Below are 26,938 nucleotides of genomic sequence, written 5' to 3'. Positions count from 1 at the left end.
CTCCCCCCCTTCCCTTCCTCTCTCAGTTGTCATAGTTTCCTGCTTTTCTTATCTCTTTTTACTGCTGCAGCTTTCACATGATAATGCACCGCTCAGGAACAGCTGCTGCATAATAGCTCAATGGGACACAGCACTGCTCAGAGCTGACCTAATGCCAGATGAAATGAGGAAATTTGTGCCTAGCATGTAGGCTTACCTGTGGGGTCTTTTTCCAGCTTGCGTGGATTAGGTGTCATTGTGGGAAGGTGGACCATGGATAGACTCTGTGATTTCCTCTTGCCAGCTGCTCCAGGGGTAGAAGTACACTGCAGGTAGTGGCACAATGAAGTGAGGTGTTGGAGATTCTCAGTGTTTCGTAAAAAGCTCACCCATTTCTAACTATGAGTTGCCTTATTCCCTGTTGCTTGGTTATTCATGCTCCCATGGCCAAAAATGTTTCAGACTGTGCACTACGAACAGGTGGAGTGACATGTTGTCCGTGGTCTTGTTGAGCTTTGCCAAGTCACCTTGCTCATTTCCTTTCATTTCCTCTGGGTGAGTGAGCCAATGTTCTCATAATCTTTGGTGTTAGGGGCCCGAGGCCACCAAACTGAGCTCGAAAGTGTCTTGTTGGTTTAGTACACACAGCCCAGGGCTTACCACTTATTTTGGGCTGGCTGGTGAGGTTAGCAGCAGCAGCTCTACCTGTGCTGCACAGATGTCTAGGCTGCTCATAAGTCAGCTCCTCAGCTGCCTGCAGTTATGGTGCAGTGCTGTAAAGAAAGCTGTCATCTATTTTTGTCAGACAGATGCTTAAAATGTTAATATCTACTGAGAATATGGACTGGAATATACCTGTGTATATTCAAGGCACTAGTCTAGCAAGGAAATACTTATTAAGCAAAGCCTTTCTATTTTACTCTTAAGCACTATGTGAACTTTTCTTACGATGACAGATACAGTCTTCCTGATGCTCTGCTGTTTAAGGATACATGCAAGGTAGGAGACGTGATGAAAAATTGTATGTCTGGAAGCTCGCCTGAACCACCCACAATTTTTATTTTTTTCCTGTCTCCAGTTGTAGGCAGAATACCTTAATTTAAAAATACTCCTTCCATAACTGGCTTCTGACTTAATGGGCTGAAAGGGAGGCATGAAATAGTATAAAGGATACCTAAAGCCTTGAAACTGACTGTTTTGGCTAAAGAATGCTGCTGCAGGCTTGCTGCGCATGCCTTAGTCTGCTCCCCAGTTATATTCTCAACCTTGTCTTCTAATTTTGTTTCATTAATTCTTTAGCTAATGTTTTTCCAATTTCAGTAGGTACTGGCTTTTGCAGGGCTATAAGTGAAGAGCATTGTTATGTTAGTTTTATTTCCTTATGGCTATTAGAACATAAACAGCATTTGAACAGAAGTCTAAACCACTAACCCTCAGTGGATGGAGATGATTTAAAATTACCTGGGTTTATTATCATGGCCATTTTAAATGTGATGGAGTTTAAACAGTTTCATGCGGAGGTCAGTCTTGTTTTAAAATGAGAGGCTTTAATAGTTGAACAACCAATGTGTGCATGAAATGGCTCTCTAATGTGTTTCATTTGGTATTTAAGAGATGTCAGTGATGGAAAAGTCAATATGGTTCATGTGAAATGAAATTAAAACCAGGCTTATTAATAGGCTTTAATACAATTACAAATGTGGTTTGGCCATCCAGCATACACCTTGCTATAGGGGATTTGCTGCCATTGGTACTGTGTTATTTAACATTTCATTAATGATCTGGAAGAGGTCAGTAATTTGTTAGCAATAAAGTTTGCAGTTAACTGAAATCCTAGAAGCAGAAAAATCCAGGCATAGTTATGAAAAGTCAGGCTTGTATATTTCGAATTGGTGGGGGGTGTGGAAAGGGAAACCAGAACCTGCGGGTCAGGATGGGCAATCAGCAGGCTTTGGCAGTCACTGTCCTGTGATTGAAAGGTGTTTCATGCTCTTAGAGTATATGCATAATGTTGCAGATCACACAACATCCCTTGTTATTAGACAGTTTGGTCTGGTCTGCTTCTAGAATATAACATCTGCCTGGAATATTGCCTTGCTTTAACCCTAGCCGACAGCTCAGCCCCACATGGCCACTTCTCACTCCCCCCTGATGGAATGGGGAGAGAATCAGAAGAATAAAAGTGAGAAAACTCGTAGGTTGAGATAGAGATAGTTTAATAGGGAAAGCAAAAGCTGTGCACACAAGCAAAGCAAAACAAGGAATTCATTCACCACTCCTCACTAGCAGGCAGGTTCAGCCATCTCCAGGACAGCAGGGCTCCATCACAAGTGACAGTGAATTGGGAAGACAAAGGCCATCACTTTAAATGTTCCCGCCCTTTTCATTCTTCCCCCAGCTGTATATGCTGACATGATGCCCTGTGATCTGGGATATCCCTCTGGTTAGTTGGGGTCAGCTGTCCTGGCTATGTCCCCTCCCAGCATCTTATGCACCTTCAGCCTGCTACTGGTGGGGTGAGAGGCAGAAAAGGCCTTGACTGTGTAAGCACTTCTCAGCAGTAACTGAAACATCTCTGTGTTACCAATGCTGTTTTCAGCACAGATCCAAAACATAGCCCATACTAGCAGCTATAAATAAAATTAACTTTATCTCAGCCAAAACCAGTGCAAATACTTGATGCGTCAAATGTTGGGGTCCAGGAGAGAACAGAACAATGTGAGGAGGATGCTAAAAACCAGTAAAACAGGTGAGTACTGAGAGGCATACGTGGATGAGCCTGCTTAGCTTGAAGTTCGTTGATTCCCTGCTATTTATAAATTGCAGAGTGTTTCCAGTATGGCTCCTAATATGGTCCCTGTCTGTATTTAATATGCATGCTTCATGTTAATGCTTATATAAGGCATATCTTCATGTGGTCAATTCTATGGAATTTATAAAAACAAAAGCGTGTTATTTAAATAGTTCGTTCAAAAGATTTGGCTTGGTTGGGTCCTTATCTGGTGTGATTTATGATGGTTTTATACTTGCGTCCTGGCTAATGTTCTGTGTGAGTCTCTTGGTGGACGATAAGGATTGGAGAGCAGGAGAGTAAACTTCGTCACAGCTAGAATCTCTTCAGAGTTAAAAATGTTTGCTTGGAAAGCAAGGGCATACTTGGAAATATTTTTCCATAAAGTCTTTATTTTATGTCTATAGATGTCTCTCACTTAATGCTTAACACAAATCTCAATATTTCCAAGGTAATATCTTTCTAAGTGTTTGCATTTTTAGGTTTTAAGAGCTGTAAGCATGTGCAAGTTTGAATTCACATTGTGTTTCTGACATGGTTTGAAGGGTGGGTTATGCCACTATTACAGAAAATAATTTAGCATTCCGACCTTGCTATCTGGTAATAGTTTGTAAGGTATAAATAACTCTGCTTGATACTTGGATCTCAAAATTCAGCTTTCATTCTTGCAGTGGCAGAATTGGGGGTGTTGCATGAGGGGAGGGATGTTTGTCATCCCGTGGCACTGAATAGGGAATTTACTGAATGACTCTTTCTCACATCAAGATACGATGTTTTAAAGAGTCAGTTCTCACAGCTGATCTGTCCATAAAAAACAGAATGAAGATCACAGACTATGTATAAGTTTGACTTCTCTTGAAAACCTGGAGCAGACTGTTTTCTTTGTCAGTCCTGTGGAAGCTCCTTTTAAAGCGTCTTGATGCTTTTACTCGTGTCAGAGTTTTCAGATACGTTGTGAAATGAATAAACCTCCACTAAGAAGAAGGATGTGGGTGTTTGGTGGGTTTTTTTTGTTGTGTAGGTTTGTGGGGGTTCTGTTGTTGGGTTTTGTTTGTGGTGTTTTTTTTTTTTTTGTTGTTGTTGTTTTGGTTTTGCCTCAAAACTTTAGAGCAGCTAAGCTTTTTTTCTCTCACTTTTTATCTCTAGGTTAGTTTATTCTTAAACATTTGTTATGTTAGGAGAAAACCTCTCTGGAGGGTGTCATGTCCCCCTCCCCATTATCAAATGCTACTAGTGAACATAATGGCCATGAGAGTGTTGAGGACGGCTTCCTGTCAGAATTGCTTTACGTAAAATTGCAAGGAAGCAAATGTTTCTCGTATCCTTCCATTGTGTTGTTTCCTGTGAAGCAGCAGACTGGATGTGTGTCCTGGATACAGACTTTTTTTATGGCACTGTATGTGTTGGGATGCTCCAATCAAATCCTCGTTGGTATCCCTTATAGTCTCAGCACAGCAGGAAAAGAGACTTCCTCGCATCCTGTTGTTCTCCAGTTAGCCTGACTTTGGAGGGCTCCTGGCTCTGTCACAAGCCACAATGAAGGTGAGCTTAAAATGAGGTTAGGATTACATATATATATTTTTTTAAGTTTAAGCTACAGTTTTATAACCTTTTTTTTCCTGAAACATTCCTTTTTTTAATAGTTCTCTCTCCCCCCTGTAGTACCTTTCTGATACGGTTCTGGTGTCAACACAAGTGCCTCTGATGTATTTCATTTATTTAGGATCAGGGCTGTTGTTTCATGATTCTGTTCATACTTGTAATTTGTTCGTTTAAAACCTGCCACAATAAGCATGTAGCTAACAACAAAAATGTTACACTTCTGATGCTTTCTTGTTCCATTACAACTTAAATATTTTCCCCATTTTGAGCAGTGGCTAAGCTGGTCTGGTTTTGTGTTTAAGCTAGGTTTTGTGTGTTCTCCTGTCACCTTATTGGTATCCTTTTTTTATCTCTATTATAAATTACATTATTAATAAAACTTAACACAGCTTTATTCTTTTTTTTTTCTTTGTGAAATTGTATTTCTTATAAAAGACATATTAATGTCTTTTTTGCATACATAATATTTAAATACTTCCCTGTGTTTCAGGGAATTTCACAACTAGACAATTCCCTAATCCCTCTCCGTATTCCTTACAGCTTCAAATAAATAAGAGGCATCTTTGAGTTATCTGTATCCCAGAGAAAACATGATGAAATAGTTATTTATGTGTGTGGTAACTGCTTGAAGTATATTAGTGTTCTCCTCTACTTGATTCTGCGTCTGTTTTGCGGCATTGCCCTTCTGAGCTGTATACACACTACCCGAGCCTGAGAGATGTCAGCATGTGTATGTACAGCTGAAGGTAGAACTGCTGCTCACTGGGACCAGAGATGATCCTCACGCTGAGGGGGAAACAATGTGCATGTTAACATATGCATGTATCTCAAATACTGTGAATACCTGTGGAGATTTCTTTGTCTTACTGAACAACACTGTCATTAAATGTTTCCTAAATCTGTTCTGCCTTTGCCAGCCATAACTGGTCTGGCAGCCCCTTTTCTGGTTACTTTAGGTAGTTTTCATTAAAATTCTTGCTTCTCTTAAGTTCAGCTAGCCTTCCTTTGTCCCTTTCTTTATTCTCCCCTGGGAATATGTTTTGTTTTTCCCTTTCCTGCCTATGAAGGCTGCTTTCTGGGGTACAGACTTCCTGATAGTGCCTGTGGGATGGGTCTGTTATCAAGAAACTAAACAAGTTTTTTGTTGACTTTTTAGATAAAAACTGCTACACTGCAGAAAACTGAAGCTCATTCTGTTTCTTAAATCAATTGGAACAACTGTAATAGCTATCTTTTATTGTCCTCTTTCTAGTCTTGCACAAGGGAATACCGTGACTCCTTTCAACCTATGCAAAGTCTGTTATGAGAGCTGTTTTCATGAGACTTTGGATGAGTGTTTCCATTACCTCAGGCAAATATTATGGGTCTCTCTCTCTTTCTTCTTTTTAAAAATCTATTCCCCCTCCGAAAATCCAGATGTTTAATGTCATCACCCAGTGCTTGAAAGTTACTGGAGTGTTTTCTACAAGATAGTTTAAGGTTTGGATCTCTTTCCCACAGTTAAAAAAGAAAAATAAAATAGCCCTCGTGTTTCATCTCTCCCCTTCCCAAACCTCATTCTCCATCTGACCTATCCAGCAACTTTACTCTTTGTAAAATTCATTAATTTTTGGCAGTGCAGCCTTCCTCTGTGTCTTGTAGAAGAAAGAGACAGTAGTAGGTACATTGTGTAATACTTTTTAAAGTATTTGTAGTAATTTTTAAAGTACTTTCTGCATAATCAGGTACAGTGCCTGTGAGCTGCTACAGAAAATGAAAAGTATGCCAACAGTAGTGGTACCCAGTTAACGCTTCTGGCCAAAATGTCTGAGGAAAGCTTCTCTCTTCTAACTACATTTTGTTCAACTTTCCTGTAATTTAAATAATACTTGATAGTTTTAGTGAATATGTTCTTCAGGTTTTCTCAAAGGCAGCTGTTTCTATATTCTCTATTTAAAAAAGGGGAGAAGGGTGTTTGTTTTTTGAAGGATGGCGGAGACCACATTGTTTTACTGGTCCATAACAGCCACTGAAAAGCTGCTATCTTGATTGGTAACTTCTACAGATGGGGTTTGCATGATACCATAGAAATGCTTAGTTTGAAGGCTTGTTTCAATGACCTATTGCATGTTCTTTTGTTTTCAGACTTTTGATGCAAATGACCTGTATCAGGGGCAAAATTTCAGTAAAGTTCTCAGCTCTCTTGTGGCTTTAAATAAGGTGACTGCAGGTAAGTAGAGTCTGCTCTGTCTTGGTGCTCACTTACAATTACCTTTAACTCACATCAATGTGTATTTATACCTGTTGATGCATGCATGATAAAAGGAACATCTTTTAAAGAAGTTTTGTTGCAGTTCATCTTGTTAAGACTTTGACAGTGGCTTCTCTGGGTTCTCTAGTCTCTTCTGCAAAAGGAAGCTTTGCAGTGGACCTAAGGCTGAGCGTTTTAGCTGGCAAGAATTCTTAGTGAAAGGGCCTGGTTTTGTTTGTTTTTGTTTTCTCCCAGCTTGAAATACTAAAGTTAACTTTTGCTCCACTCTGTCTTCCCATGCTTGAACAATCTCATCAAGGTTTTGTTATTCTCTCCACTCCTCTTCCCCTGGTACAAACCTTTCTTGAAAGTAACAAAAGGATAGCCAACATCTTTGATTTCTTAAGCCATGCATGTTTCATTTAGATAGCAGATAGAACTCATGAGCACCCACCTCAAGTTCTTTGGTGTGAAGGAGGGAGCTGTAGAAATAACGCACAGGTGAGAAGTGTCCATGCTTTATTGTGGGGTGAGGCTGCACTAAACCATGCTGTCTGGACCCAAGGACAATCAAGAAATGTTAACATTGGTGACCCTTTTTAGGCTTCTTGCTGCTCTATGTTAGGGCTTTACCCTGTCAGCAGCAAGTTCCAGTAGTGGTCATCAGATTAGAGTCTGGGGAGAGAGAGAATTAAAAAATGGACCATAGTTGTCAATTTTTATGTGAGGAAGAGAAGGAAGCTGGTCAGTGGTGTGGATCGGTGTTCTGTTGTTTAGTAGTATTATGATAAGTACCCTTGTCACTTTTATAATACTCCTCTGATTCATTACAACAGAGGTTTTTATTTTTGGTGACTTCTCTTCCCCTCCATGCATGAGAACACCCTCAGGAGTGAGTTTTACAATCAAGTTGTAATGAGTGGGCGTGGAGCAATACCATTAACTTCTTTGGAGCTATTTACAGCAGTTGTAGATGCTGCCTTTCATCTTAACTGCAAGTGCAAATGCAGACCATTTCGGCACATCTTTAAAGCTGCTGTGCACTGACCGTAGCTGTCTTTAAAGGGCAGAAAAAGTGCGGCTGTTTGGTCCAGACATCGATAGATTAATACCCACATCAAAAAGCTGCAATTGCATCTGTCTTAGAAAGAACCCAGGCTAATCCCTTTCATTGGGGGGTGATGGTGGTATGGAAACCAAAATCAAAACCACATGCAAGCTGTGGTGTTACCTCATTCCTAAGAGGAACCAGCACTGCATAAATCTCCCTGACCAAGAGCTGTTTGTTCTTTCAAACAGTTTTCTTTAATTGGGTGACTGTATAGAAGGCATTTTAGACTCTGGTATTGGAAGATGACTTTCAGATCCCCATCTGGATTCTCAAGAATTTCAAGTGGACACAGGTTCTTCTGAGATGGGCCTTTCTGCAATGGAAGGAGTGTGAGTAATGAGTACAAAGACTGATGAAAGGCTGCTATGGATACACACTCCATCAAATTCTTAACTTCAGAGGGGTGGGATCAAGTTTTCAGTTGCTATTTGTAGAAAGAGAAGAACTGGTATAGGGAAGTTGAGATAGCAAGAGAGAAGAAGAAATGGTATTACAAGCCCTGGAAATCTTTGGATGGATGGAACAGCAAAGCTTCTGAGAAAATTACCAAATTAATGTTTGTTAAACATGCACATCCTGTTGCCATTCGAGATTCATAAGTTGAAGTTTTTCTCACAATAATCCCATTGAGAAATTCATTTAATGGAGACATGGGGTCTGCAAGCCTTTTAAATCTTACAAGAAATCAAACTGATTTGAAAGTATTCAGATATTATTGGTAAAAGTACTTGAAATTTGCATGTGGTTTGTTTGTGATAACTTTCCTTCTTTTCATCTCAAACACATACATGCAATTTCTAATTCAGGCCTCAAAAGGTGCGCTTGTATTGGTGTTTTTTAGCTCTGCTGTTATGAAGTAGAAAATTTGGCAAATCAGACTGCACTTAAACCAATTCTAGGTAGTGTGTTTCAGTGTTGCCCAGGGGCTGGAATGCACTGCCATGGGTCAACCTTATCCTGGTTGCTGTGTCAAGGTATGATGCTGGATTTGGTGGTGTGTTTGTTCTGCTTGACTGCAAGTCAGGAAACATGGCAAATTGGACATGGAGATGTTTCAGGTTACTTCTAATCCTTAAGTTCTATTAATTGATGATGGTTAGGGCAACCTTAAAGTTTTTGATAGCATTAATGTTAGCCGTAAAGTTACGATTTACAAATGAAGGCCATGATCTAATCCCATTTCTCTCCCAGCCGTCTGTGAAAACACAGATATATGTCCTTTCTGTAGGGGACTGTAATTGCCAGGTTTTATGTTAATACAGTCGCCTTAAGTGTCTTTGGGAAAGCAGGTTCACAAAGTGTGAGGTCTTTTATGACCAGTGTGTAATGATGCTGGGTGCTGAGACATCTAGTCCAAGTCAGGCTTTGCCAAGAAAGATTAGACCAGATGATCCTTGAGGTTTGTTCCAACTTGGTATTCTATCCACACAAAATATACAACTAGATAGTCTTAATATTGCACTATATGACTAGTGAGCATATATTTACATGCTTTTTTTTTGAAGGATAACAAAGACTCATTTGAAGAGGTGCACCAGAAGAAGGTGTTTTCCACTCAGTTACTGTGGACTTGAAGGATACTTTGTCAACACTTCTGTGCTTATAGTCAATCTCAAATCCTTTACCTCCTCCTTCATCTCAGCTGGTGCTGAATGCCATGCTGAAGTCAGAAGACGAAGTTAAGATGAATTGAGTTGTCTGTTCAGTTGTCCCTTGACATGGAACAGCAGATATGCTTTGTTCTTCAGTTTCCTCATGGAACTGAGCCTGTATGTGTCATTTACCTTGGACCAAAAAAAAATAGGATTTGCCTAATCATTGTCTGCTTTAGTCTGAAAGTAACTAATAGGTGACTGTAGTGCACTTCTGATACAGAGGTCAAGTGCTGGAAGCAAAGCAACTACTAGGAAAGAGAGTAACAGAGGCATAAAACCCAGGAGAGCTTGTGTAATCTAGTGAAGACATCTAGGTTTGAGATGGAAAATGCTGCACTGTTTTCAGGGCTCCTTGAAGCCCAGGTGCTCGCTGAATGATTTACTTGTATGTGGGAAAACTTGAGGAAAAATAATTGCTTGCCATACTCATGCAAAGGAGCAAACTTTTCTACTCCTTCTATCCCTCCCCATTCCTCCAAAGAAGAAATAGCTTAGTTGGCAAAAAAAGGGATGAGACAAAGGAGCATAGGAAAAAAGACAGTGGAAGGAATGTTTTAATTGAGAAGGGGGGGGTGAGAGAGCAAAGAAACAGATGTGGCTGGCTTTACTTCAAGCAAGTTTTATGCATTCAAAATTCTTGGCCACTAGCTAAAATGATGCTGGTTAATTGCCTTTAAATAGACTGGTAGTGAGTAGGAATGGAGAAATACAACCCTAACCCTGCTCTTCTAAACAGCTCAAATTGTTTCCCTGTCTGTGTGGGGAAGAAACCAGTGCCTCAGGATTTTGAATTACTTGTTACTTTATTTTAAATTTTGAATTACTGAGAAACTACAGATATATTGTATCTGCTCTAAGCATGTGAATTTTGGAGGTAAGCTGAAGTTACGTGTGCATTTCTCAGATTCTAATATCTACTTTTCTTTTTTCTCCTGCTGCAGACATAGGGCTAGGCAGTGACTCCGTATGTGCACGTCCCTCATCTCATAGGATAAAATCTTTTGATTCTCTGGGATCCCAGTCTTTACACAGTAGAACTTCAAAACTCTTCCAGGGACAATATCGGAGTTTGGTAAGTTGTAGAAGTGAAACATGCTGTAGTGTGGCTTTATTTATTTTTTTTACGGGATTTCAAAGTAAACTGTAGTGGAGCAGAGTAACTGTTTCGTCTCACCTCTGTTTCAAGCCTGTGGCATTCTATTCTTGTAGCTTTTCTTATGATGTTCCAAAATACGTGCAGCTATCTCTGAACTTCTGTTATTCTTTTTCTCACTCACCACTCCATGTTCTCTGCATACATAATATCTCCCTGGATTTATTTCTTTTCAGTATAAGGACTTGGTTTTCCAAAGGCAAAAATCTCGTTTTCTTCATGTCTCTGAGTTAGGGACGATGACTGAAGGACAGTCAAACCTCAGCAAAAGTACTGTTTTTAATGTTGCAGTATTGGTAGTTATTCCTGTTTTCTGTTATGTTTCAAGGTGAATCCTTCAACTAGCCTTCAGGTACTGAGTGGTATAGGCAGCTGTTTTAAGTACAGCTGAAATCAGCATAGAGTACTGTATTGAAGCTATAGGGTTCTTTTGCTGACTAAAAGGTGTGCAAGGAGGGTTCAGAATCCCTACTGTAAACTGCTTTTTTCCATGCTTGAAGGAGGCTGTTTTGAGCTATGTGATGATTTCTATGTGAAACTTGAAACACAGTCCTCTGCTTAAGCTTTCTTAGGTGTGGTTTGATGTGTTTTTTCTGGTAGTAGAGCCCATGCAAGTTCTTGCCGTAGGCCACTAATTCCAGCTCCCACTCCACTGTTCACAACCCACTCAGTTTTGCTGATGCAGCTGTTTGTGGGATTAGCTGTTAGCTGGATCATTGAAGTAATCAGAGTTCTTAAGTATTTTTATAACCTTGGTGATCTGAGCAGCTCTTTAGAATGTTGCATAGGGTCAGAGAAGTGCAGGAAAGAGTGCAAGAGAGCTAGTGGACAAACTCCAAGAATTCTTAGTTTGGTTTTGCTGCAGTAGATAATCAATTTGGAACAGTTCTCGCCAAATGTGCTGAGCTTTCTGCATGTTTTCAGAGTTGTTTTTGCCCTCATTCTCCTGAAGTTTCTCAGCCATTGAAAGTCTGTCTGTTAAATTGAGTTGTGATACAATGATGTGCTGCGGGTATGAATTAAGCTGACATGTTATAAGATCCCAGTGATGATATGCAGTACATCTTTTAATCATCTCAACTATCTGGATAACATGTAGGTGAAATTCTGCTGCTTGGATAGTAGCAGATTTTTATATAGTCATTTTTCTCAGTTAGGTTTTTTTTTAGTTGTAAAAGTATCAATCCTTACCTATGATGGAGACAAGCATGATTTATAATGCTGTCGTCACAGTTCCAGTGCAATGGATTGTGTATTTGGATTATTTGAAGATGTCCAGCTATTTAGCTTTTTGGCCTAAAAGTTTGCCCTAATTCTCACTAAGTGTTTGAATGATGCAGATACTCAAAATTGACATCCAAGAAAAAAGTGTTGAATTTAAACATCAGTCATTTGAAAGACTTCTTAGAAGTAGCTATTCTAATATCTGGTTGTTGTGACAGAGCAATAATCTGCCTTCACATCTGTAATAGGGGATGGATGAAAATATATATATATGTATTTCTATATATATACATGTAGACAGCTGCAAGCCTGGCGTGCTGCAGACTTACAGCTTTGCTAACCTTGAAACAAATGATTTGTGAGTACTTATCCAAGGTAAATTGCCTGTTTCATAGGTTTTGTGGAAGAACGCTGTCCTTCTCCATTGGTAGCCCATGGAGAATTGCATGTTTTCAGGTGTGGAACCTTCCAACCTGTCTGTACGGGGGGGTGTGGTGGTGGGGAAGAGAAGTTTTAGGCTACAAGCTCTTTATTTATATCCAGAATCGAATTAAACCTAAGTGAGTTCTGCCCTCCAAGCCCAGAAAGTTTTAGGAAAAAAACTCTCTAATGTAAAAATGTAAGCCTGTTGTTTCGTTGTAGTTGCCAAAGGCAGTTTCCATTTATACTATATATAGAAAATAAAATTTGATTTCTTGGGAGAATGAGAATTATTTTCATTTTAGTTCTGTTACTACCTTCTTACTTGAAGGGGCTGTATTAAGACAATATATTCTTGGGACTGATATGAATCCATATATTAAAAATTAAAGAAATACTGGAAATGGCAAATCCTTACAATGACAGTTCCTTACAATACTTAGAGTAAAAATGTGTGGGGAGTGTTGTGTGTGGATTAGAGGCTGTTTCCATTTTATGGATACTTCTGGTTTGTTCATGGAATAATTCTTTAAATCTCTAATGTGATCTTGTTGTTCTTTGTATTCTCACTAGGACATGACAGATAACGGCAACCATCAGTTGGTGGTGAGAGCAAAATTTAATTTTCAACAGACAAATGAAGATGAACTTTCTTTTTCAAAAGGCGATATTATTCACGTTACAAGAGTGGAAGAAGGAGGCTGGTGGGAAGGAACTCTAAATGGCAAAACAGGCTGGTTTCCAAGTAATTACGTACGAGAAATAAAATCAAATGGTGAGTTCTGAAGGAGCGCTTATTTGCTGCACAGATTCTTGCTTTGGGTAGAGGTTGATAGTTGGTTGATTCTTTAAAAATTAAAATGCTTTTTGTTTAAGCTTGACTGTATGTACTGTATTATTCTTTCACAGCAACCATTAATACTCAGGAATTCATACTTTCCCACTTCAGTTTGCTACATAGAGTGCTCTAGGAGTTCTGAATTAACAATACACATGCAGAAAACTTTCCCATTCTGTTTGCTTGTCTGTCTCTGTCACAGTTGGGCTGCTCTCACTTCCTTGATCTGAATTCCCAGAATGCTGGATTTTGGCTCTGATGCTGGCATGCTTTAAATTGGTGCTTTGGGTTTAAATAGTGAAATATGTCCTGCAAACATCTATAAAAGCAACAAAGCCTAAACCAGCACCCCCCACCTCCCATCTTCTCCTCCACCCCCACCCCAACCTCCCCAAAAAAAAGAAACCTACAGAAAAAAAATCAACATGACCCATTACTTAGAAGTAAACCACCTCAGGACAAATTCCCAGTTCTGTCAAAAACTACTAAAAGTTGAGAGTTTTTGGAAGATAATGTATTTGTGGTTTTACTTTATTGTTTATGTGTCTTCAACGTTTCTTTATACAGGCTTCACTCTTTTGGTGAAGTTTTATTTTGAACTCCAGGCACTTACAGTACCTTATGTAAATGTCAGCTTTGTGGCTGAATATTGGAGCTAACATTGCTTTCTAATCCACTACAACCGTGGCATGGGTGACATACTCCCTTCTGCCCCTGGTTTGTGTCTCTTTCCTGTCTTGTCTTCCTTTTGGAGATTAGGAATAAACCTTATAGGATAAAACTACCCAGGGCCTCTGAAAGGCTTTACCACTCTTACCCTTGTCACAGCTCCAATGAAAACACACATCTTCTGGGCCATGCTGAAATCATTGGCATGACCTCTTTCTGTTTTAGGCAACCATACAGATGTGTGATAAAAAAGTTACATTTTGATGGTAAAACTCCATTATATGTATATATTTTTTTTTTAACTTACTGTCGTGGTTAAACCCAGCCACGCAGCTCGTTCACTCACTCCCCCCCTTCCTCCCCCCACTCCCAGAGGGGATGGGAAGGAGAATCCAAAGACTGTGATTCCCACGGATTGAGATAAGAACAGTCCAGTAACCAAGGTATAACACAAATCACTGCTTGCTACCACCAATAATAATAATGATAAAGGAAATAACAAGGGAAGAGGACACAACACCTCATGACCTGTTGAACGATACCTCGCCCCCACCCAGCAGTGATGTAGTCCTTCCGGGTAACTCTCCGTTTACCTCCTGGGCATGACGTGCTGTGTTATGGAATACCTCTTTGGCTACTTTGGGTCAGGTGTCCTGTCTGTGCTTCCTCCTGGCTTCCCCTCCTCCCTGGCAGAGCATGAGACTCACGAAGTCCTTGGTCAGACTAAACATTTGAGCATAGAACTAAAAACATCTATATTATCAGTGCTGTTCCCAGGCTGAAAGTCAAAAACAGTGCTGCACCAGCTACTAAGAAGAAGAAAAATGGCTGCTACTGCTGAACCCAGGACTCTTCTTCTTCTGCAGTTGCATCCTCTTACTTTTTTCCTTGATTTGCTATCTACAGACTCATTTTGCAGAATGCTAGTCTTAGATCTGTAAGTTCATCATCATTTTCAACTAGATCCTCTTAGGCATAGTCATGATGTAAGACTTAGCTTTAATGATCTTCAGAGGTCTCCCAAATGTGGCTTACCCTGAAAACCAGTTCCTGAAGCCTTTTTTTTTTTGTCTTGTCTGTAGTATTGTAGGCAATCTCTTTCAACCATGATAACTTTCTTGTTCCATCATTACTTAGTAAAATGTTACTGCAGAGTCTTGTTTGAATTCATCACTTGGATCTCTTCTGACTCGTGAGACTGAACCTGGGTCAGCTCTGGAATCGAAGTAGCTTTTAACAGTGAAAATGGGACAAGAAGTAGTTCCCAGCAACTGAAATGAAGTTGTTCTTGGTTTTTTTTTTTAAATACTTCTCCCAAATTAAGTGTCTCTCCTGAATAGGAAAGCAAGCTGTGGGACCGAGGTTAGTACCAAGGGCCCCTTTAGGTACTGGAAGGCTACTCAAAGGTCTTCCCTGAGCTCTGTTTTCCAGGCTGAAAAAACCCAACTCTCAGCCTGTCTTCATAAGAGAGGTGCTCCAGCCCTCAGAGCATCTTCCTGTCAGTGTTTGGTTATTGATGGTATAACTTCACCTTTCTTCTCCCAAATGTGGCTGAAATTCTGCAACTAGTTACAAATTCTGTACAGGCAGCACTGTTTGTTACAATTTTTGATGATGAGTTTTTTGGAGAACTCCTGGGAAATGGTGCATTTGATTAAATAAATCTTTTTAGTCTGCTGTAACCTGACTTTGGCAAACTGTAGCAGAAGAAAGGAAAGAAGTTCTTTCTGCATGCATGTTCTTGTTTTAATCCTCAGAAAATTCATAGGCATTCGATATTTAAATGAAATGTTTCAGTTAAAATCTTCTAATGTCAGATAACTGTATATTTGTAATCTTAGCTTGTGTTATTGCCCTGAGATATTCAAGGAAAGGAAGAAAGAGCTGCTTATTAACAGGAACCACCTTTACCCACATTGCTTTCTTAAAGGTTTTAGAAGAAAAGTAAACTACATTACATATATTGCTCAAGCAGAGCATGTTACATGATAATGTATTTCAGTCAGAGTAGCTGAAACATCACAAAGCTATGCCTACATAACTTATTTGCTTAGCTGGGGCAGAATTAGTGTTAGCACAGAATGCTTATACATGTATGAGGCAAGCTAGGAATGGTTGTAGGACAGATATGAGACTATTGTGCAAAGCACAGCATTTAGTTTTCTTAGGGTGGCCCATGACTGCGTTTTTGGGAAATAAATTAGGCTCTAATGGAAATAGTTTTTAATTTGCCTTTGTGTGTGCTTATTCTTTCCTCTCCTACTTCCCAATCCAAGGGGAAAAGGAAGATTGTTTTAAATTGTGGTACAGTTATTGAACTTAGAAGAAAAAAACCACGTAGTAGTTTCTTTTCAGGTATGTGCCCACACTCAAAGGATCACTCAGATGGGCATTTCTCTCTTCCTCTCTACCTGTGTGCATGTTTTCAGTTCCCTTTTTAAACCCTGTAACATCTTGCCTTCTTTTTTTAATGTTCTTTGATCACTAGGCAGGAAGTACTTTGAAATGAGGAGACTTTTATTTCCATCCTGTCATACTGTTACACATGACAGAGGGTTAAAAATTGATACTGTGTAAACTTGTTAGATATTTGACAGTGTGGCCTTACTGAGTTGTTTGTTTCTCCTTACATAAAGCAGATCAGGAAGGGGTGGAGGTGTAGGCGAAGTCTTGTCTCTTAAACTGCTGCTTCTGTCTTGCACAGTAGAGAGATTTGGAGGCTTAGTTCTGAGGCTTCCCTGATAATGAAAGGAGTAGTGGTTACCCCAAATGGGATGCTCTTGCTTAGCATCTGTCAGATGTTAATCAGATTTTAAAAAAACATGTGATCGCTTATCATTGTGTAATTCATTTTAATGGCATGAGATTGCACAGAAGGGACTATGGCTTTGAAAGATTATATTTGATATGTCACAAAATTTATTCTCATTCTTCACAGAAACTAATGTGTCAGTCTAGTCATTCTGTTATGCTTTCTTGACAGTTATATTAGTATCAGGCCCAGTGCAAATTACAGTGTTGGTGGTTCTTCTGATTGGATGTTAAAAAAAAAACAAACAACCCAAACCAAACACTTCTAGCTTGGGGGGAGGGAGGGGGAAGGAGTGGAAAGGAAAAAAACCAGAAAACCTACCAAGAATGCTGGTTTTCGTCTCCCCAGCTATGTACACTTGAAGGGGTATTTTGTTCTCTTGTCAAGTGTTAACCTGTCAGCATAAATAGAATAGAGGTTGGGACCAGTGGATCCTACCAGGGAAGAAGCGTTGGTATTATCTACGTTGGAGAGTGGAGCATGTTGCTGTGATGCCTGAGCCAGCGAGAGAACTGGAAACAAGTTTAGGCCTGCCTTCCTTGTGCTGGACTTGAACTGATTGGTCTAGAGCAACAGGGATTGCTTGTAGCAGTTCACTCATAGCAACCAATAGCTTTTGGTGTCCCAGCTGGTACACCTTTCGTTCGTACTGTAGGGTGAAATAACCTAAATCATAAAATCATAGAATCATAGAATAGTTCGGGTTGGAAAGGACCTTAAGATCATCAAGTTCCAACCCCCCTGCCATGGACAGGGACACCTCACACTAAATCGTGTCACCCAAGACTCCAACCAGCCTAGCCTTGAACACTGCCAGGGATGGAGCATTCACAACTTTCTTGGGCAAACTGGATCTTTGCGTCTAGATTACACAGCATAGCCTAGGAATTGCAGAAACACATGATGTTCTTGCAGTAGTAGGGTTGAAATGCTCTAGTAAAGTACATCCTGAAGAGTGCTTTGTGAAATAGCATGACATAGACTGTTTCATGAAAACAAATATGACATAAACAGGACACATGACTGAAGAGAGATAGGAGAGATTGTTAGTGCTGAGTAATTTGAAGACAAGTAAAAGAAATATTTCCATGTAAATGAAAATAGAACCAAATAAAACATTGGGAAGATTGGGTAAACTGGCTTTTTACAGTCATGTAGGTAGACGTGTGTAAAGGATAAAATTACTTCATTCTAGAGTTCATGGTATCTTATGTGCTACTTAGGGAAAGGTTACAGAAGCAGCTGCTCTAAGTTGTTTTGGTTCTACTAAGAATAATTATTTGCTGGAAGAATAATGTTAAGAAGCCTGTGCCAACCTCAGTTTCTCCACCCACTGAATTCTATCTGGTTTATCTCTAGACACTTCAAAGTGCAGTTGAATGTAATGCTTTGATCAGGAAAGAAATTGATAGTAAAAGACAACTTACCTGTTGGTTTCAGTCATCAGCTGGATGTGGTCTCTTCTAGTACTTGAGGAGATGCTTGCTTCCTTTAGATTTGATCATATGCTGTGCATACTTTTTGTTGTGTTTTCACTGCTAATGTAATGGATTCACAGTGTGACTGAGGGGAAAATAGGGAGAAGTGAAGAATCTTCCGTATGGGAAAACTTGGTGTCTAGCTTAGGTCATTCTCTTCCAGTGCTTTGAAAAACAGAGCTCATATGTTGGAGTGGGCAAGGTGCCAGGGTTTTGCTAGTGTTTCGGGAACCTACAGACTTCATGGACCTATGGACCTGTAAGATCTGCAGATGTTCCCAGTATGCTCAATGGGTGCGGCACCTGCTTGAAATGCTCAATGAATTACGCTGTGTATTTCCAAAAGTACTCTAATAATGTATCATGAAGGATGATGAGTAACACGTACCTTTGTTTATGCTAAGAAAGTGATTTCTTATGTAGAAGATCAGGGTTTTCTTCTGTGTGATGCATTGTGCAATAAGCTAATTGCAATAAGGCTGTTTCTTATTCTTTCTTATGAAGCAAGGCAGTGCTTGGAGGCAAAATACCAGACGTGATAGACAGCTAGACTGATCTGCTGTGTCTAATTCTGTGTTTCTACAATAGAAGTGGCCTGCACATTTTAAAAGCTGAATGTTGATTATGGCTGTTCAGGCAAGATGATTTGAATGTGTGATGCTTTTTTGTCTTGTTTTTAAGTCTGCATTTGATCATGTCTCTGATGGATAACTGAATCTGCTGAACAGCTGGTAATATAAATGACTATATATTTCAGCAAAAAATGTCCCCATTTCTTCAGCAGCTTAGCGGAAGAAAAAGTTAGGGGAAGAGATTCATTTTTACACTCTTTGACATAATGATTAGCTGGAAGAGCCAGACTTCTGTGACCAGGCAATGTTTTCCAGGTTAACAGAGGTCAAACATCTATACTCTGATAGAAGAAAAAAAGAAGTATTTACCTTTTTTTTTTTTTTGAGTAACTCTGGTTTCTCTTTTCATGCTTTTTGGCACATGATTGGCAAACCTTTAGGTATTTAGTGAATGTGAAAGTCACTATAAATTATAGGATAAGTCAAGAGTTTTCACAGAGAATGAAAGCAAATCACCAGGTTTGTGTAAACTAAATCATTTTCATCATTCAGTACAAAGAAACAAGTTGTAGTTGTCCCTTAAATGAGTAGCATTATATATGAATATATAAATTAGTAGCTGTACATACAACATGACTGTGTAGGTGCTTCTTTCTCACTGAATGTTGGATGACAGATCTGCTTGGGTTTATGGTTTTGTTCTAAGGGGATGGGAGGAGCCCTGTCACTTGGAATTGCTTGGCTGTATGTCAGAGCGTGTAAGTACTGCAGGGCTGATGCCTGAGAGCATCAGTGTTTCCAGATGAATAACTGTTGAGGATAATGTTTTTTGTGCTGTCTGTCAGCTTATAGCTGACTTGGGGGAGGTGGGCGGGGAATATTAAGCAAAAGGATTTACTGTCATCTCTGTACATGGTAAGGAGAAATGGTTTTACCCATGTTTGGCAGTTTTAAGACCGTATTTTATTTTTAGAGTAGCTTCTTTGAGGGGAGTTCTAACGCAGCACAGAGAAAAGTGCCCTTAAGGATAATACCACTTGGGTGCCCTTGGGGCCTGAGCTGCTCCTTATGCACTGCTGGCTAAAGCCTCAGGTCCCGATGGCCTGCTGGGTGCTCCTGCAAAAGGGTGGCCTGCATCTGTAGTCAGCTCCCATGAGATGACAGCATCCATGGGAATGCAGCTGTGCAGCATTAAGAAGCACTAATTTACCCAGAATGCAGTCCAGCAGAGACTGGTACCACATGGACTATTCTGCTTGTGGTGGTGTTTCCCTGGGGAGCTTTACTGTCCATGGGAATTCCCCACAGCTGGCCCTTAGCTTGGCTGACTTAGCTTCTCCTGGAAAGGCAGGTCTGTGTTTGAGATTTGCATAATTTATTCTTATTGGCCTGAGGTATCAGGTAAACTAGAGTTAAATTATTCATGATTCTTTATTAAAATGTGTTTGAAACAGGAGCTTGCTTTTAAAATGGAGGTAGATGTTTCAGTAGGTGTGTTTTGATGTTTGTTTGTTGGGTTTTTTTCTGGGTTTGGTTATTTTGCCTTTTTTTTATTGTTTGGATACAAATTTGTATTTCATTTTCAAGTACTTATTTGAAATCTGCATATTAGACAAGCCTGCTTATTTTTAAAAAAAAAAAAACATACCCCCCAAAAACCCCAACAAAACCCCACAAAAAAAAACCCCAAACACGCAAAACACCATGGTGTCCTGATAAATAAAGTCTCACAGCATTCTCACTTGGTTATGTGTAAAGTCAAGTGCGAGAGTTCAAAAAGAGATGCTGTAAATCTTAGTTGCTGTTTTTCCAGCATGCAACATGATGCTTTTGATTGTCTCTCCCCATATCTTTGCTCCCCTGTGATTGACTCAAAAGAAACGGTAGGGATGAGAGGGGAGGTTTTACGGGTGTGTTTTCTGTGCCTTTCCATTCTGAGAGTAAACATGCAACTTTCAGGACTGTTGTTTTGAAATTTTAGGCTTATGTAGTCCTTCCAGGAATAGCGTGCGTTACTGAGGAGTAGATTCACCATGGTGTTATATAGGAAGGACTGCACATATTATTATGATGGACTCTGTTCTCAAGTACATAAGCACTTCTAATTTTTACTTCATTAACAGTAATAGGTAATTTGTTTTAAAAGGTGATTTTCTGGGATAGGCCTCAGGTAAGTCACTCCACTGCTTGTACAGTGTTTTGATTCTCTTATTTCAGCCAAACTGAGTGTAATGTCCCACCTCTAGTATGTTCAGCCTTTGGTCACTTGCTTTTACTGAACTCATTAAATGTTAAAACGTAATACTACTTTTGTTTGAAAGTGTGTATAGTGTTTGGAAGTACCTGTTGGTTTTGGTTTTGTTTTTAATTGCAGTCTGTGATGTTTTGTCTTTAAAAAATAATTTTGGAGAAGTTGATTTTATTAATTGGCTTTCTGGTTCTAGGAAAAAGAATCAAAGTTCTTCTGCTTGCCTTCATTAAGGCTAGAGTTTCATTCATTGTGAACATACAAACCGTTTTGATTCTTTACCAATAATTCCTAGCACAAGAATACATGTTTCTCACTGAAGCACTGTTTTCACTGTATCTTACAATAAATATTTTAAAGCAGTTTGTTTGACCTCTAGTGTTGAACTGTGAAAATGCACCACATAAATATTTTAAACCCAAAATATCTTGCATTTCAGAAAAACCCGTCTCCCCCAAGTCAGGTACATTGAAGAGTCCACCTAAAGGCTTCGATACGTCTGCAATTAACAAAAGCTATTACAATGTGGTGAGTGATTCTTTTCCCTCCTTGTAGCTGTTATATACAGTAGAACATCATTTAACTAAATACTTTTATCTGCACGAAAAAAATGGGCTGTCTTTTCAGAGCCTTGTTGCCAAAACTAGGATAGGGGTTTTACTGAATTCTCATATAAACAAATATCATTTTTAGTATTGTAGAATATCATACATATGGATTCTTAAGCATGATGCAAAATATAGTCTAAAGTAAGTGAATAATAGGCATTTCTGCAATATATTATGCTCATTTTATTTGTTTAGCTAGTTTTAATTTCCCTTCCCCCCCCAAATATGCAATCAGTCTTCCCCAATCTCTATGAATTAATGAAAATCTGCTGTTTTAAAATGGTGAAGAATAGTTTTGTCCTTTTTGTTGAACAAGAGAGTGAACATTTTGAAAGATTTTGCCTCTTTTGTATTTCTGCTTATAAATCAACTAAATAATTAACTCCTGGAACTTCTCCTTTACACTGGTAGGTAGATTTCACAGCAAAAGGGATATAGCCAGAGTTGGCCTTTAACACAGCCCCAGGAATTCTTAATCTAGTACTCAGACCTCTTTAGCAGATGCATGTAAGAAATATGCCAAACTCTATCTTTAAATGTTTTGTTGTAACCATTTTGAGAATCCTTTATTTACTTACAGTGATAGATTGGGCAGCAAAAGGCATCTTCCTGTTTTTGTTAACCACTGCTCCCTGCTGGTGTAAAACCTAAACACAATGTTTCTGTCCCTTTTCTTTGGAGCAGCTGTCATTGTTTTTAATTTTATCAGTTTTTAGAGGGGATGGTAAAGCATCATTTTATGCTTTCATCTTTTGTGGTTGTGGCATGAATAATGCCAGCCACCTGGAAGAACAGAGCTGGTTTGCATATAGCCCCTAATTGAAAACAATGAAGCAACCTCCTGCTTGCTCCCTCTGGCTTGCTTGGTTACTCTGCTGGTTGCTGTAATTCCGTGGTAAAGTGAGGGTTCCAATTCTTTGTCTATTGTAACCCACACCTGCTAGCCATGATGGGAAATACCTGTGCAGGCACAGCTTCCTTCAAACTGTGGGAAGTAATGATTTTACTGTGGTACATGTAATGGATAGTTTTCCTTTTTATTTTTTTTTTTCCACTATATCTCTTCAGAGTCTAATTTCCCCCAAAGTGTTGTAGTGCATAGTAGCAAATATGTCTTCTCTGTGGTTGTTTTGATGTTAAGACCTGTGTTTTCCAATGCAAGTAAACTGGAGTGAGTGCAGCAAAAGTGAGGATTTGGTTCCTTCACTAGGTAGATGACTGCGCTTAATTTATATCTATGTTGAATTTTTAATCAAAATAAATTGGCAGCAGTCTCAAACACCAGTTCTTTAGATTTGGGTTGTGGGGTGGTTTTTTGTTTGTTTTGAGGTGGTTTTTTTGTTTGTTTTGGGTTTTTTGTTTTTTGGTTTTTTTTTTTTAAGTCAGTGGTAAATCCAGTCTCATATAATCTGGTATTATTATTTCCCTGATAGACCTTAATATGATGAAAAGTAAGAGTTGCAGCTGTTTAATTTGGGATTAACTAGAACTCCAGTTTGACTGTGTCCAAAGTTAATTAATTACATGGTTTTGTATTTTATTTTGTAAGAGTAACACAGGACACTTTTGGGGGTGATAGTGTACTTCAGTGAATATCATAGGAAGTAAATGCTTGAATTTGCCTAAAACCATAGTTAAGACTGCTAACTTTATAAAAAGCCATACAATTTTGAAATACCGCCTTTGGCTTATGTGCTTTTTGTAATTGTTCCCTGGATAATATTTTATCATAATCAAGGAGACTCAAGCTGCTAAATACTTTGGGAAACAGGTAGCCATAGCTGGCTTTTAAAGTGGCTTAATTAACAAAAAACTAAAAAAGGTGAAACTAGTGACCATCATACCTACTTTTACAGTTAGGTAATTTTTCATTTTGCTCAGGTGCAGCCTTCTTGGTGCAGTAGACTGATGTAGTAAGATTCCTGTTGTTAACTGTTGATGGCGTTGTTGGGGGGTGAGGAGGACACACAGAAATGAGCAATTCATAATAATAATGTATGTAGTAAATTACGGGACTGGCCCTAGAATGCTGTTCTTAAATCTGTTTGCAGTGAACTGGGTAATTTTCTCATTACTACCTTTTTCCACAGTGTGGCAAACAACTCTCACATCTTAAAAAAAATATGAAAAATGAAATGTTTCCTCTGGCAATATAACTATAAAATATTTCTTTAAAATAATTGTCAAATATATAATGATTTTTACATGTAGCTAACACAAACAGCAAAACCATTCATTGAAGTGAAAGCAGTTTAACCTGACGGTTGAGTTTTTGTTCTGTCTTAATACATAAGCTGAGGACATGGTACTTCCCTATGCTGGAAGTCTTATGAGTCTGTACTGATAAAGAAAATTGAGACCATACTGAGGTAAAAACAACATCTCCAAATAAACTTTTGGCAACTGGTAGCTAAGAGGATGTTCCTCGTGCTCAAGAGTAAGCATTAACATTTGTGCTAAAGCCTGTCTTGACAAGCAAGCTGATTTGAAGCTTGTACTCTGGGGCTGCTTGCTATTTTTAAGTTGTGGCTATCTTCAACCATATGGGTACATGCTCAAACCTGTAAACCTCATGGTTATTTATTCCTGTGATTCCTAGGAGAGGATTTGTGCACGTGTGGGCAGCAGCTATGGATGCATTCATTTGACTGAGGACAGAATCAAAGAGCAGTTCAGAGAAAGTTCAGGAAGTGGTAGGAGAGCCTCTGCAAATCTCCCTCTCTGGGAGAAGGGCTGAGATAGGCCAAGGGAAAGGTGCTTAATGTAGAGAGGAGACTGTTTTCGCCCCTTTCCTCTGTTCTTCGTCCCCTTGTGAACGTGTTCTTTATGGATTCAAAGAGCTCCATCCAAAGTTTGTAACACGAAACACATACCTTCTGGTCTCAGTGTGCTTTATTTAGCTGCATCTTGCACTAAGTGTTGCTGAGAAGGCAGAACACATTTGGTCTGTGCTTACATTTTACCTGCCTTGGGAATGCAGGCTAGTAGAGTAAAACTTAAAGCTAGCTATAAAGTCTTGTCTTCTATAAAATGATAAAAGCCTACAGCAGTGTGTAATATGAACTAGACTTGTGATCAAGCATGAAGCATTTTTCATGTAGAAGCAATTTAGTAACCTGTTACTGAAGAATTGGACATATTATTGTGGGTTATCCCCTGAAGACAGAACAGACATTACTCTGAGTTTTACTTGAGATTCCTTGAGAACTTTGTGTCCAAAATAAAATTAGGTTATCTCCATTTACAGGACCATTCCTTGAGATCAAGTAGCTGCTCTAAAAGCAGGTAAAGAAATGGGCAAATTTCACAATGGTATGAGTACTTGGATGATGTCATTTTTCATTTAAGTGTTTGAGAAGTGGTAGAAAATAAGCAATCCTTTTATGGCTGCACTTTTGAAGTTGGGTCAAGAGTTTGTGTTTATTGAAGTTCATAAAAGTTTTTGAAGACCCTTGAAAGATGTTATATTTGTGTGGTGCTTTATATTGCCCCTGTCAAGGGCTTGTTTTAAGGGGTACATCTGTAAGATTCTCATGATCCAAGAAAATTAGGCATTGATCACCATTTTGTTGAAGTATGTGATATTTCTGTTGAGTGCCATAGTCCTGTAAAATGGGGAATGTGCTACAGGATTGTGCCTGAGCATAGCTGTGAAATCTGCCTTTTCTCCCTCTGATTTGAAAGATCATCTTCATGTAGGTCATTTTAAATCCATTTTGGGCGGTAGTTTTTGCCTTAGGGAGATGGTTGGGGTTTTGTGTGACAGAATTGTTAACCATGCTTGAATTTTCCATGAGGGAGATTGTGTTGTATGAGCTCAGTTGTCTGTGCCTGCCATTCATCAGTGTTACAGACTGCAAAAGCTGCCACTTCAATGCTGCTCTTTTGGTACCCGGTCTTATCTGTGCAAATGTTGTGGTGGAGTTGTGGAAACAAGGTCTTTGAGGTCTCATGGGGTCTTGCAGCAGCCAGAACGCGCAGAAGGCAGGAAGGAGAAGAAAGGTGATTATTGGAGCATGCGGGTGAGATGCGGATATGAGGAATGTAAGGGTGCTCTGGTGCCAAAATACTGGGTTGCAGTACTGACTACTTATCGCTTCAAAGCACAGTCCAGGCTTTTAATCCTCATAGCTTCTCGGTAAGATAGGTAAGTCAAGCTGGGAGGATGCGAGATTTCACAGAACTGAGGTTTCAGAGCTGTGCGTAAGCAAGTTTATTCTTTTTTAAAGATACTGAAAGTTAAAGAATGTTGTATGCAGTGGAAACTTACTTGTTAAAAAAAAAATGATTTAATGTGTTGGGAAGTATATAAAACTGTGTGTATGTAAAGTATTGTGTAACACTGAGCTACTAAAATAATGTAAAAATAAGATTCTAGTATATCTAGTAGACTGCACAGGTTTTGTAGCAGTTTTACTTACAGCTGCATTTATTTTCCTGTTCCCAGTAATTAATAAGGTTCCCAATTCTAGTTTTTAACCTTTCCCATTCTTCCCTCTCTGTCCCCAATTCCGTATTCTCTGTGTTGCAAAGAAAGTCCTCAGATGAGAATCCAAACCAGCACAGGAAAACAATGGAGTGTGTCCAACATGGAACTAGTTTTATTTCAGCCTTTTCAGACAGCTGTTTACACCAAAGAACGGGAATACTCTTTGAGAAAGTGGAGCAGTTGTGCAGCCTTTCAAGACCTCCACCAAATTTGTTGATTTTTATCTTTGAATGTCTTTTAATGCTGTTCAGTGCTTCCATCAGGACACTGTGTTTTTGTCTTTGGCTTTCAGTCTCCTTTTCCCTATTAATGGCTATGTCATGACTTTGGGCTGGGAGGTATTTGTAGGAAAAGTCATATTGGAAAAGATTGGTCTTGCATCTAGTTTTGCACCTCGTGGATGCTAAGTACTTTTATAGTTTTAACAATTTACTTTCTTTGGTTTATATATGTGCAAGAGAATATGGGGTTTAATTAGTGGTATGACCAATGGAAATTGTTTCTTTCCTTTTTCTCCATTAGTGTTTTTACATTTGTGTGCCCTATTGTAGTTTATGCTGTAGTTTCCTAGTTAGTAGCCATAACTTTCCCTGTGACATTCTTCTGTCATAGTGTTTAGCACAGAATGGAGACATTTTAATCTTCAGTTAAGGATTCAGATTTCCAACAAAAGAATGAACTCAAAAGTGGTCTCTCTCCCACTCTCCAAATGAATAGAAGCATTCAAGGAATAAGAAGAATCAATGACACCAGTGAAAGGAACAGTGAATTCTTCATTGACGTACTGAACTATTTAAAGTTATTTCATCAGGTTTGCATTTAGGACTGAATGGCTTTTTTTTATTTCCTAAGAAAGAGTATTGACTAGAACAGTGAATAATGCACCCAATTACAGTTGTTACTGTAAATGCTGAAATGAGATATTACTGTAGCCTTGACAAATATGGCATGTAGCAAAATGGGGTTTGTGGTGTGGCTTATGACCAGTGAATAGCAGACAGTTTTCAAAGCTCAGTTGTGTTCATTGGACTACATTTAATTCTAATGATTCTCTTGCTA

General features: G+C 39.1%; 1 protein-coding gene across 4 annotated transcripts in view; it reads left to right on the top strand.

Moving 5' to 3' along the window:
- Positions 1-26,938, top strand: part of ARHGEF7 (Rho guanine nucleotide exchange factor 7) — a gene marked incomplete at both ends in the record, with an annotated part of 119,902 nt that overhangs the window by 42,587 nt on the left and 50,377 nt on the right. For 3 of the 4 annotated variants that reach the window (XM_080612041.1, XM_080612040.1, XM_080612042.1), the window contains 4 exons: positions 6,497-6,581; positions 10,310-10,440; positions 12,739-12,940; positions 21,222-21,310. In XM_080612041.1, coding sequence (XP_080468167.1) covers positions 6,497-6,581; positions 10,310-10,440; positions 12,739-12,940; positions 21,222-21,310 — 507 coding nt within the window. The remainder of the gene's footprint in view (positions 1-6,496; positions 6,582-10,309; positions 10,441-12,738; positions 12,941-21,221; positions 21,311-26,938) is intronic. The other variant, XM_080612043.1, reaches the window with a different exon arrangement.

This window comes from Psittacula echo (genome assembly GCF_963264785.1).
Source record: "Psittacula echo genome assembly, chromosome: 3".
Classification (NCBI taxonomy): domain Eukaryota; kingdom Metazoa; phylum Chordata; class Aves; order Psittaciformes; family Psittacidae; genus Psittacula; species Psittacula echo.
The sequence above is the reverse complement of the archived record's forward strand: the minus strand, read 5'-3'. Positions and strand labels throughout refer to the sequence as shown.